Source organism: Mytilus californianus, unplaced genomic scaffold (genome assembly GCF_021869535.1).
Source record: "Mytilus californianus isolate M0D057914Y unplaced genomic scaffold, xbMytCali1.0.p SCAF_70, whole genome shotgun sequence".
Classification (NCBI taxonomy): Eukaryota; Metazoa; Mollusca; class Bivalvia; order Mytilida; family Mytilidae; genus Mytilus; species Mytilus californianus.
The window spans coordinates 596,402-610,044 of NW_026262724.1; the positions used below are offsets into that span (position 1 = coordinate 596,402).

Below are 13,643 nucleotides of genomic sequence, written 5' to 3' on the forward strand. Positions count from 1 at the left end.
TCTTGGGGTGTAAAACTGACCAAAACGCTCTTAAGGTGGAAAATCCGAAAAAAGTTATTTCATCAAAATTGTCAAATTTGACTTCTGTTTGTGGAATGCATGGGAGGAGGTGGGGTGATGTAAGAGTAGATAGAATTTCTTGTTGAATGGTTCAAACCTTACCCAAGCTGAAAAATTTGCCATTTTCAGTCTATTTTTATACGACCACAAGTTTATTTGCGGTAGTATTACGTTATGGTGTTGTCTGCGTCTGCGTCTGAAGACATTTTGGTTCGCAGACAATAACTTGAGTATAAGTTCATGGATCTCTATGAAATTTATGCACAAGGTTCCACACCAGTAAAGGATGGTTGACATTGATTTGGGGGCTATTGTCCTTGCGGTCTTGTAATTAGGGGCCAAAAAAGGTCAGTTTTACTGGTTCATGGAAAATAAATTAGTTCGCAGACAATAACTTTAGTGTAAGTGTATGGATGTGTAAGAAATTTTAGTACAAGGTTCCATACTACAATAGGAGAAATGGGATTGATTTTGGAGGTTATTGTCTTAGTTGTTTTGTAATTAGGGCCAGATAGGGGCCAAAAACAATTATTTGTCTGTTTTTAAGACAATAACTTGAGTATGAGAGATATTTCGTTGGTCAATATTTTAGCACAAGGTTCCACACCACAATAGATTGTCATAGCTGTTTAGGAATTAGGGGCCAAAAAGGGTCTAACAAAAACAATTTTTTGTCAGGCTCACAGACAATAACTTGAGTATAAGTGTATGGATCTGTTTTAAATTTTAGCACAAGGTTCCATACCACAATAGAAAGGTTGGGATTTATTTTGGGGGTTATTGTCGTAGCTGTTTAGGAATTAGGGGCCAAAAACAAGCATTTTTCATGTTTCAGGACAATAATTGGTGTATGAGCGTATAGATTTCTATGAAATTTTACCATAAGTTCCATACTTCAAAAGGAAAGTTTAGGATGATTTTTGGAGGGTCATGGCCCATATCGTTTAATAGTTAGGGGTCGAAAAGGGGCCGAAAACAACTATATTTTTCTGGTTTGAAGGCAATAACTTGAGTATATGTGTATGGATCTCTAGTCAATTTTAGCACAAGGTTCCATATCACAATAGGAAGGTTGGGGTTTATTTTGGGAGTTAAAATAGTAGTTGTTTAGGAATTAGGGGCCAAAAAGGGCATAACTAAAACAATTATTTGTCTGGTTCACAGACAATAACTTGAGTATAACTGTATAGCATTTAAGCACAAGGTTCCATTCCACATTAGGAAGGTTGGGATTTGTTTTGGGGGTTTTTGTTGTAGCTATTTAGAAATTAGGGACCAAAAAGGGGTCAAAACAAACATTTTTCATGTTTCAGGACACTAATTTGTGTATTAGAGTATGGATTTCTATGAAATTTTACAATAAGGTTCCATACTTCAAAAGGAAAGTTGGGATTGATTTTAGGGGTCATGGTTCAAACCGTTTACTTATAAAGGGCTTAAAAGGAGCCAAAAATCACAAAAATACTGAACTACGGGGAAAATTCAAAAAGGAAAGTCCCTAATCAAATGACAAAATCATTAGGTTAAACACATCAAACGAATGGATAACAACTGTCATATTCCTGACTTGGTACAGGCATTTTATTGTGTATTTAGATTTTTTTTTAATTTTGAGGCCTGTCTTCTAATTGGTCCACATTAATGTCCAAAGGGTCCAAAATTAAACTTTGATTGATTTAAAAAAAAAAAGAATGGTTGGGGTTCTTTGATAAGCTGAATCTGAGTGGTAGTTAGATATTTGATTTTGGGCACAGTATTCATGATGGTCCAAATTCGGGTCCATAATTGCACATTGCTTGATTTGATCAAAAATTAAATTGTTTGTGTTATTTGATATAATCAATCCAACAGTGTTTTAGATTTTTTGATTTTGTGCTTGGTTTTCAAAGTTGGTCCAAATTTGGATCCAAAATTAAACTTTTGTTTGATTTCTTCAAAAATTAAATCATTGGTGTTCTTTAATGTGTGCAATCTAACAGAGTTTCAAATTGGACCCCATAAAGGTCCAAAGTATCCAAAATAAAAGAACTTATACCACATTCATTCTGTGTCAGAAACTATGCTATTATTACATATTTGCTCAGAATCCAAATTCAGAGATGTTATTGGACAATTAACAGACATTTTAAGTTGGGTCATAGTTGAAAATAGATATAAAATCATATCTAATTTTAGAGAACTATTTTTGTGGTTTGCATCACTGGTTCATGGAAAATAAATTGGTTCACAGACAATAACTTTAGCATAAGTGTATGGATGTGTAGGAAATTTTAGCACAAGGTTCCATACCACAATAGGAGGGTTGCGATATAAAATAGTTAATCAAGCTCTACATTTATAGATTTATTGCACAACTAATAGTTGAGTCATAGTTTAAAATAGATTTTGCATTCAGATATATTATTTGTGGTGATAATTGTGTATGCATTGTGTTCTATTTAAAGATTGTTAACATATTTGAATATTTCGTTATGGTTGAAAATTCCCTTGGAAATTAAAAAGGATCTTTGTCCATCTGTTGAAGTGGAAGTGTAGGTAAGTGAAGTTGTTAAATAGAATTTTGCCAAACATTATGTTATGTTACATCTTAATAAAAAAAATTTTTTTTTAGATAATAATGTATTTTTATTAAAGGATATATTTCATTACAATACATTGTGTAGATAAAGTTGTTGACATTGATAGATAAGTTGCAGATATTAGTTTGTGACAAATAAAAGAAAAAATATGGGAACTATTAATTATATATATAAAGTTTGATTACACAAAGTGATTTTATACGATTTAAATGTATTTGTTTTTAGGCACAGTTTTCAAGTTGGTTGAAATTGGGGTCCAAAATTAAACTTTTTTGTTTGATTTTAACAAAAAAAAATAATATACGGGGTTCTTTGATATGCTGAATTTAAGTGTGTATTTAGATTTTGGATTTTGAGTCCCGTTATCAAATTGGTTCTAATTGAGGTCCAAAAGGTCAAAAATAAAACTTTGTTGGATTTCTTCAAAAATTGAATTCTTGGGTTCTTTGATATGCTGATTCAAAACATGTATCTAGAATTTGGATATTGGACCATAATTGGTAAATGTCAAATTTTAAATTATTTAAGAACTTATACCACATTCATTCTTTGTCAGAAATTATGCTATTATTAAATATTTAATCAGAATCTAAATTCGGAGATGTATTGCGCAATCAACAGAAATTTTAAGTTGAGACATAGTTGAATTGATACAGCATCATATCTAATTTTAGAGAAAAAATTATGTATTGATATAGTTTGAAATTAACTGTTCATTATTAGATATTTTGAAAAATAATTAAGGTAAGTTTTAAAGATTTTTTAAAGACTTTATATTATGAATTCATGTGGTTCTTTGATATCACTACAAAAGTCAAAAAGTCTGAAAAGACCAGATTTTGTCTGAATTTGCATGAATTTTTACTCGACATTCTAAATTTGTCTGAATAATTTTTAAAAATTCTTGACATAGTATGAATTTGTCTAATAAGGTTCTTGATTTTTCTTGACAAGTGTCTTGACAGTATGAACATTGTCTTAAAATTTCTCGACACTTCCTGTCTCATCTGATAAGAGTCTGGATTAGTCTCGACCAATTCTTGACTGTCTTAAATTTGTCTCGATCTGTCTTGACATATTCTCGACATTCTTAATAATGTCTGAATATGTCTCGACATATTCTTGACATTCTAAATAATGTCTGAATATGTCTCGACACATTCTTGACAGTCTTAAATATGTCTTGACACTATCTCAACATTATAAATTTCGCCTGAAATGTGAACAGACTTATTCTGCACTGTTTATGACATTCTATTGCTGTTATATACTCCTTTTTTATTATGGCTAAACTAAACTTTGAAGAATCAAGGATTAATTTGGTATAGTGAGATACCCTTTTGGTGCAACTGAGTTGGAATACCCTGAATAATCCCCCATGTAGTTTAATTTTGATTTATTTTTATTAAACATTTAAGTAATTGTTTTCCTTGGAATATAAGTCGAAGGTATTGACAAACAGCATTTAGATTTTTGCCGTTCGCAAAACTGCCAGTCAAATTTGCTTTACTAAAATAGGTGTCTTGTATCTCTTTTGGACCCCGCAATTCATCTTTTGGGTTTGTGTGGCTAAAAAAAGAGGGGGGGGGGGGGGGGCTTTCGTTTAGGTCAAAGAATTTGTTCCCATCTTGATTCAAAAACGTTATTCATTTTTAAGAACAACCCAAAAACATTTTTTATTCAAATTTGAGTGTTGAATTTTATAATTTTTATCAATAAAATATTTGTGATAACTCCTTCCTGAAAAGAATAAAATGTTTAGATCTATATTATGCATGTCTGTTTGAGAACCATTTCATAAGACCGATGATTTCTATAAAAATCATTGATGGGACCCATTATAAATACATTTTTTTTAATTATTCCTGGAGTAGATAATAATTTTCTTTTAATCTTTGGAAATTATTCAATTTGGTTTTATGTTAAAATAATTAACTTCATAATTTTGATGAAGAAAATCCATTTCAATTCAATTTTTTTTCATCAAAATGATGATTTTCATTTTCATCTATCAACAAACTTTTTGAATTGTAGTGGCATGGTCGGTCAACTGATAAGTTGTATGGCTGATTACAGGTAAAGCAATAACTTCTATTTGACAGTTGCGTGTACTCTGGGTGTGGAATACCTTAATTTTATGGGGAACATCCTGTCCATGTGTAATACTTAATATATTCCAACAGATGACATTACACAAATTTTTCTTCTGTTAAATGAATGATTTGTATATCATCATAATTTTCTATTTATAAAAACCACATTTTGGTATAATAATTATTACCATATCAACATTGAATATTATGAATGTAGAATGAAATATGTCTGTAGTATGATTGGTTTGAATCATTTAATTTATAAGATTTAGGAATCAAAATTTGTAATTATTTAAAAACCCACATTGAAATTGTTTTATATCAACACACCCACATTTGAATTATTTTATACTTTAGATTTCATAGCCATATTTGCATTTGTAAAAATATTTATATACCCAAATTTTCAATTATTCTACATGCCCAACTTTTATTTTTGTTGTAAAGAAGTGTAACTTGAAATAACAGTATATCATATAAAGAGAAATAAAGATTAAAGTTATATTATGAATATTGGTCATGATTTGTAAAACTCAGACCTGTCAAGTAAATTTAAGACACGATTCAAAATGTTCAGAATATGTCAAGCCATACTGAGAAAAAATAAGAATGTCGAGAAATTTCAAGACAGTATTCAAATGTCAAGAATTTGTCAAGAAATTTTAAGACCATATTCAGAATGTCGAGAATATGTCGAGTAAATTTCATACAAATTTAATATAAATGAGAATTTGTCAAGAAAAATTAAGACACAAGTCATACTTTTGGAGAATGTCGAGTAAAAGTTCATGCAAATTAAGACAAAAACTGGTCTTTTCAGACTTTTAGACTTTTGTAGTGTATGCTGTATCTAACCGTGTATTTAGATTTAAGATTTTGTGCTCTGTATTAAATTTTGAATTGGTACAAGGGTCCAAATTAAACTTTGTTTGATTTCATCAAATAGTGAATTATTGATATGCCGAATCTAAGCATGTATTTAGATTTTAATTTTGGGGCCTTCTTTCAAATTGGTTCACATTCACCCCAAAGGGTCCAAAATTATACTTTGTTTGATTTTTAAAAAAAATTAAATTCTTTGGGTTCTTTGACATGCTGAATCTAACTGTGTATTTTAATTTTTTTTATTTTGGGACCGGTTTTCAAATTGGTCCACATAGTCTTAAACTAAATATGAATTCAAGGGGTTCTTTGCTAAACTGAATCTAAGCATGTTTTTAGATTTTTGATTTCGGGCCAAGTTTTCAGTTGGTCTAAATCGGGATCCAAAATTAAACTTTGCATAATTTAAACAAAAATTGAATATATGTGGTTCTTTGTTATGCTGAATCTGACAATGTATTTAAATTTAGGATTTTGGGCCCCGTTATCAAGTAGGTCCCCATTGATGTCAAAAGGGTCCAAAATTAAACTTTGTTTGAATTAAAAAGAAATGAATTCTTTGATATGCTGAATCTAACCGTGTATTTAGATTTTGAAATGATAGGTAAAAGTCAAATTTTTCAGTTTTTCGAACACATTCATTCTGTGTCAGAAACCTATGCTATGTCAAATATTTAATCACAATCCAAATCCAGAGCTGTATCAAGCTGGAATGTAGTGTCCATACTTGCCCCTACTGTTCAGGGTTCCACCTCTACGGTTGTATCAAGCTGCAGCCAACGGAGCATTTTATTTAATTTTAATACGACCTTGGGAGGTGAACATTGACCAAACTGTGTTTCTTTGTCATTCAATTATTACCTTGTAGTTACAGCAGTCCAGGGAGCCTCGGTGGCCGAGTGGTCTAAGTTGTCCAAGTACTGTATCACTAGCCAGTCAACACTGAGGTTGTGAGTTTGAATCCCTCATGGGGCAGGTGCACTTGACTCCAATCTTAATTGACTCGGATTGTCAGTTTTCCTACTTAAGGTTGGTGGTTCTCTCCAGGCACTCCAGCTTCCTCCACTAATTAAAACTGACCTCCACGAAATAACACAATAGTGTTGAAAGTGGTGTTTAACACCAGTCAATCAATCAATTACAGCAGTCTATCCATACTGATTGGTAGTAAATGTGACTTGAGTTTCTTGCTGGGGAATTAATATTGGCAAGCCAGGTCTGTATTATGTACGTTTTACAGATTTTTGACAAAACAGTGACCTAGTTTTTACAGACCAGATTTTTTTTTACCATGTACCGGTAATACCTCCTTGTGTTCCTGAAAAAAGTAAAATAACAAAAATACCGCGTCATATGTTCATTGTACTTGACATTATTTTCATGGTTCCGCGACTAGTTTTTTTTTGTCATGTGAATTTCTCACCTATTCTAAGTAATAGGATAACTATATTTAGTATATAGGATCCTTGCAAGGTCTACATGTCTGTCTGACCTCGACATAATTTCATAGATCAGTGATCTATGTTAAGTTTAAGGGGTCAAGTCCGTATCACAGATACTTTAAGCAGTAGGTTAACTATATATGTGTTAATGTCTGTACCAAGTCAGGAATATGACAGTTGTTGTCCATTCGTTTGATGTGTTTTATCATTTGATTTTGCCTTTGATTAGGGACTTTCCGTTTTGAATTTTCCTCGGAGTTCAGTATTTTTGTGATTTTACCTTTTAACTATATATGTGTTATATGGAATGATTGTAAGGTGTAGATGTCTGTATGGCAGGTTTCATTTGACCTTGGTCGCATTTTCATGGTTCGTTGGTTTTGGTAAGTCATCAATTTTTTTGTCTGTTTCTCATATACTCTAAGCAATACTAGGTTAACTGTATTTGGTGTATGGAATGATTGTAAATGTACAAGAAAAATATTGCAAGTTACATACATATCTGTCTGACATACCTCTTATGATCTTGACCTCATTTTCATGGTTTATTGGTCAATGTAAAATGTTCATTGTAAGGTCTGTTTCTCAGGTACCATAAGGATTATGTTAACAATATTGGTTGTGAATGGAATGATTGCAAAGTGTAAATATAAAAATAAGAAGATGTGGTATAATTGCCAATGAGACAACTCTCCACCAGAGACCAGATCACATAGAAGTTAATAACTATAGTTCACTGTTCAGCCTTTAACAATGAGCAAATACCATACAGCATAGTCAGCTATAAATGGCCCCAAAATTACAAATGTAAATTAATTCAAACAATAAAACTAACGGCTGACAGAGTTCATCTAACCTTAACCTCATTTTCATGGTTAATAAACATTAGGTCAGCTATATTTGGTGTGTGAAATGATTGTATGGTGCACATACCTGTCCGACTTGTTCTTCTGAAGCAGGCAAGACATTTCAGCGTATGCACTCATGCTCCATATTTTACTGATAAGTCGGCTGAGATTTATTTCTGCAATACTAAACACTGACACTAATCATGTTTTTACACTGACATCACAGGTGAGACAAAATGTTTCTATTGCAGCCTTTATACATTTTTTATAATTATAAACATTTATGTTCTTTTTTAAATTATATCTTCTTCTTAAAAGATGAGTATTAAATTGGAGGTAGAGAAGAATTTGAAACTGAATTATGTATATTCATATCTATCTATATTACTATATTTATGTTGAATATTTTTTTCAGTCAAGATTCACAAAGCCATTTTAGAACACAGGGCAGATAAAATGTTTCTATGGCCAGCCATTTGTGACACTATAGATAAACAAATGCAACAAAATAACATAGTGGTCATCACTGGCAGAGAAGGAACAGGAAAAAGTAAAATATGTCTGGAATTGGCTTTATTTTATGACAAGAACGATTATATGATTATCAAAGTAGATTTATCAGAAAATTACACAATATATACAGATATTGTTCATGCATTACTAATCATCGATGATGAAAAGTATACTGAAGATTCTCTCAATGACTTTATGAAACACCATTCACAAGTTTTATTGAAAAGATATATCAAAGTGATATTGACCTGCAGTGATTTATATTTAGACATTGTGAAAAGTGTACCAGAAATGAATAAATTGAAGAATGAAGCATTTATAGACATAAACAGTTGTTTAACAGTTAAAGAAAAAGAAAAAATGTTAACCAAGTACATGAAAGTGAATAACATTGCAACATCAGCATCCATTGAGAGTAATTTCAAGGATCCAGTAATTTGAACTGATTTGTCTGTACAAGTTACACTCGATGAGGATGCCCTCAAATCAACTAAGAATGAAGAACCATAGAATGGTTTCCCCATGTGTGCTTCATTGTTTTGTTCTAATAGAAAGTTTTTGCATTTAGGAGAAAAATATTTCATCAATCCTCCAAGATATATTTGTGAAGAACTGAAAAAACTTTATAAAACTGCTAAAATGAATTATAATTCTATAGACACAGTAAATGAGTACTGTATTCTAGTTTATATTATGGATAATAGTAAACAGCAACTAGATCTAAATGATCCCAATCTCTGCAGAAATTTTGTTCAACTATATCAAACATTATTTCAGTTTAAATACGTACAAGAAAAACCTGGTTCAAATGAAGATCAGAAAATAGCAATAGATAAAGCAGCACACAGAATGAACAACAAGTACCTCAAATTCCACGAGGGTATTTACAAGTTTATTCATCCATGTCTGTCAATGTTTCTTTCATCTGATTATATGGTGGATTACCTACTGCAAAAAGGTTCATTACATGATATAACTGAGTTTGTACGGAGTGAAGATTATACTGCTATGGAAAATGAATTTGTTATTAAAGTTGATGAATATTATCATCACTTGCTTGTTGAGAGCTTGGTGAGACATGCCTTTCAGAATCATAGGTCCCTGCAAAATGTTGCAAAATATATTAACACATACTGGCGTTTATCAGGTAATGGGTTTGTGAATTATATATTTCGTCATATTGAATTCCTTCTATTTCGTTGTTTAGGAGTACCAACTGGTAATATGCAACCTCTTGACAATGATAGTTTTTCTGCAAAGAACATCAAAGAAGAAGATCCAGTTACCTTTTGTAAAATCGTTTTGTTGGTTGATGAATTAACCATTAAAGGTAGAGATACATGGATATATAGAGCTGATACAGAAGATGTCTTTATACTTTGTGGGTTGGTTTCAGCTGCAAAGGGTAGATTTGCAACAAACAGAAAAATTCTGTTGTCGGAGTTTGAGAAGAGAATACATTCAAAAACTTTTGAAAAGCTATGTAGTAAACCTTTAGATATATATGAAAACACTTTCTTCCATTATCTTATGCTTTTCAAACAAATGGAAGACTCTGATATCTTATATGTGAATGATTACATATTTGATGCAGAAAATGTAAAAGAATATACCCCACTTGATATTGCAGCATACTTGGGAAAGGTAAATGTTTTGAAAGATCTGAATTTGAAGACTAACTGTTCAAAAAAATCACTAAAAAGACTCCAGAGACTTGCTAGAAGTGGACAGTTTAAGTTTTATAATGAAAATTCAATAAGTAAAGCAATGGACAGAGGAATGGTCCTCCAATTTAAGGATGCATGTGCTTCATCTGAAAAACTTCAAAGTGAAGATGCTGATGATGAAAAAAATGAAGTAAAAGATGAAAGTAAAAAAAAGAAAAATTTTACTTAAAAGGACTTTCAGTCACAGTAAGAATAAACCTTATAAGACAGAAAAGCATGGCACAAATAATTCTGAATTAGAATCCATTGATGTTTTATGCTTTGATGATGATGTGATTAAAGGTATTGATTTTGGGAAAATAAAGGATTACCAGGCAATCATCGAGCTGCTTTCATAATAAATTGGGAAAATATGTAATATTAAAGAAATTGTAAATACACACTTATAAGGCTTAATATTAAAGAAATGTTTTACATCCATATTCTTGCATTGTATTTGTTTTAGCTCACCTAGCCATAAGGACCATGTGAGATGCCATCATTTTGTTACTGTTGTTGTCCTCAGTCATTAACTTTTTTTGTCTTCTCCTTTTAAACTACTGAAACAATTTCAACCAAAATTTGCCTGAATTAATCTTAGGGTGTCTTGATATAAAGTTTTTGTTTGTCCCCACTACTAAACCAGTATATGTATATTCAATGACTCTACCATCCAAAGCCAAATACCTCCATATTTTGATAATATAGAACCACCTATTATTTCATATTCTTATAAATAAAAAACAGCAGAAGTTTGATTTTTAATTATACGTCAGTTACATCAGACGTCAATATAGAAAATAATGTTCCTTCCACTTGAGACTGTGAAACATCTATTTTAGATATGTTCCCTATGGTCATATCCTTACAGAAGACCTCAACATCGTCGAAGAACGTGAGGTCATAACTTTTCTTAAGAAAGGACCGAAATATCGTCCTCCATCTAAAATAGATTGGAAACAGTGTCGTCAGGTTATTAAAAACGCTCTGCCTGTCTACTGTAAAAATTGGTGTAAACGTGAAATATCTGATAAAAAATCTCTAGACAGATGTTTGAATAAAATTATGAATACTGTTAATATTCGTATATCTCATTTTGAAAACAATTCTGAAATTAGTGATAGGGTCCATGATATTCCCATTTCTAGAATAAAAAATAAACTCCAAGTACTCGCAAAGCGGTTTGTGTTCGTACCGGCAGACAAAGCAGCAAATAATGTAGTGGTGGTGTGACGCATATACTACACGGAAGTTCTCCAAAACGAAATTACAAATTCATCTACATTCAGGTCCGTACGCTCCACAGAGAGTCAAATTGTAAACAAGCATATCACTGCCACTACCCAGCTTAAAGCCTCTTCCGAACATTTGAAAGTCCCTTCTATGTACTGCTTACCTAAATTGCACAAAACACCATTTAAATTCCGTTTCATCTCCGCATCCAGTAAGTGTTCTACTACCAATCTATCAGTGCTTCTAACTACCTCCTTTACTACTATCAAAGAACTTGTTATTAACTTTTGTAATAAAGCTTATGAAAATAATGGTATTAATTATTTTTGGAGTGTTAAAAATTCTTTAGAGGTTTTAGATAAAATACATGCTTTTTATTGTCCTTTTAATTCTGTTGACAGTTATGATTTTTCTACTCTCTATACTACACTTCTACACAATCTTATCAAGAAAAAGTTTTCATATTTAATTAAATGGTCTTTTGTAAAATCTCATTACAAATTTATTTGCTGTAACTCGTTTAAAGCCTTTTGATAGCTATGAATATCAGTTTATGACCAAACTCAGTAAAGACACGTCATTGTTACATTTGGTTGATAAATTCAACAATACCTTCCGTTATCCGATGATATTTTTTCGTTAAAAAATCCAGAGTTCTCTAAATATACTACCAAAATTTACACAAAAGAACTTACTTTAACTAAATCTAACATAAACAGCAGTAGTTGTCGTTTTCTAGATTTGGACATTTCAATCTCTAAAGGAAAACTCCATACTAAAATTTACGACAAAAGAAACGACTTTTCACTCCATACTGTTAATTTTCCTTTTTTAGACGGCTATGTTACTTTGGCTCCATCATACGGTGTTTATATATCCCAACTCGTTCGTTATGCCCGTGTGTGTAGTGATGTCATATATTTTAACGAACGTATTCAATGCATCACTGGTAAATTATTAAGTCAGGGATTTCGTTACCATAAATTACGTAAAACTTTTACTAAATTCTTTCATAGATACAAAGATGTGATCAGTAAATTTGGCTGTACCTGTAGAAAACTGATTAAAAACGCTATTTCACATCCTAAATTTTACGGTAATATTGTACTTAAAGCGCGGAAATCACTATGTGATCCGTGTAAACTCATCGAACCTTTATACAAACTTATTAGTAAAGGTTATCTTACCAATGTTGTAATTAGATCTTTGAATATAGTTTACATTGGCAACAACATTATTTTCATTTACCTGTGTTTAAAGTAATTGCAAATGGCTGATATTTTTGTTCAAGATATATTGTTTTTCTTAAATTGTTTAACATTTCACAGCGGTATAACATGTTACTTTTATTATTCTTCCCTTAGTTTATTTATTTTGTATTTACATTGTATTAAAGATCAAATTTATTTGTTCAGTGTATGTTCACTGGTGTTAATATGTCTTTTGATTGAGTTAAGCCATTATAATTGGTATTTTATAGTGTGTCTTTCTATGTTGTGATGTAACACTATTGTTTCAGATAAGGGTGAAGGTTTGGTTCCATTTAAACGTTTAAACCCACTGCAATTGTTTGCACCTGTCCTAAGTCAGGAATCTGATGTTCAGTAGTTGTCGTTTGTTGATGTGGTTCATAAGTGTTTCTCGTTTCTCGTTTTTTTTATATAGATTAGACCGTTGGTTTTCCCGTTTGGAGGGTTTTATTCTAGTAATTTTCGGGGCCCTTTATAGCTTGCTGTTCGGTGTGAGCCAAGGCTCCGTGTTGAAGACCGTACTTTGACCTATAATGGTTTACTTTTATAAATTTTGACTTTGATGGAGAGTTATCTCATTGGCACTCATACCACATCTTTATATATCTATATATAGCTACTTTACAAAAAATAGAACAGTAGGGTAACAAAAGTAGTCTTAATATAATATATATAAAAAAAAACAAAATAGATAGATAATATCTGACATGGCAAAATAAACCCCAGTATTATTACCAAATTAAGCACATGGCTCCATGTAAAAGTAATGGCCCAGAAATGAAGATATTTGTTACGTTTATTGTTTGAGTTTGCTTTCTTGAAAACTTAACCTTTTTGCATTACCCATTTTTGTCCCCTGTGCAACGCGTTGTGGGGACATAGAAATACTGGGCGTCTGTCCTGTCTTGTTAGCGCTCTCACGTGTACAATTCTAGCTAGATTTTTATGAAACTCATATCATAGGTTTATATCAGCAATATCTTGGACGAGATCGAAAATCAGTGCCGATCAATTATTTCTAAAAGAGTTATGCCCCT

General features: G+C 31.5%; 1 protein-coding gene across 6 annotated transcripts in view; it reads left to right on the forward strand.

The window, feature by feature from the left end:
• LOC127710315 (uncharacterized) overlaps positions 1-13,643 on the forward strand; it is a 644,133-nt gene that overhangs the window by 481,158 nt on the left and 149,332 nt on the right. Inside the window, exon 11 of one of the 6 annotated variants that reach the window (XM_052216119.1) lies at positions 8,320-8,877. The exons of the other annotated variants lie outside the window; for them this stretch is intronic. Coding sequence (XP_052072079.1) covers positions 8,320-8,858 — 539 coding nt within the window. The 3' untranslated portion in view covers positions 8,859-8,877. Of the gene's footprint in view, positions 1-8,319; positions 8,878-13,643 lie in introns of those variants that run through there. 6 annotated transcript variants of the gene reach the window in all.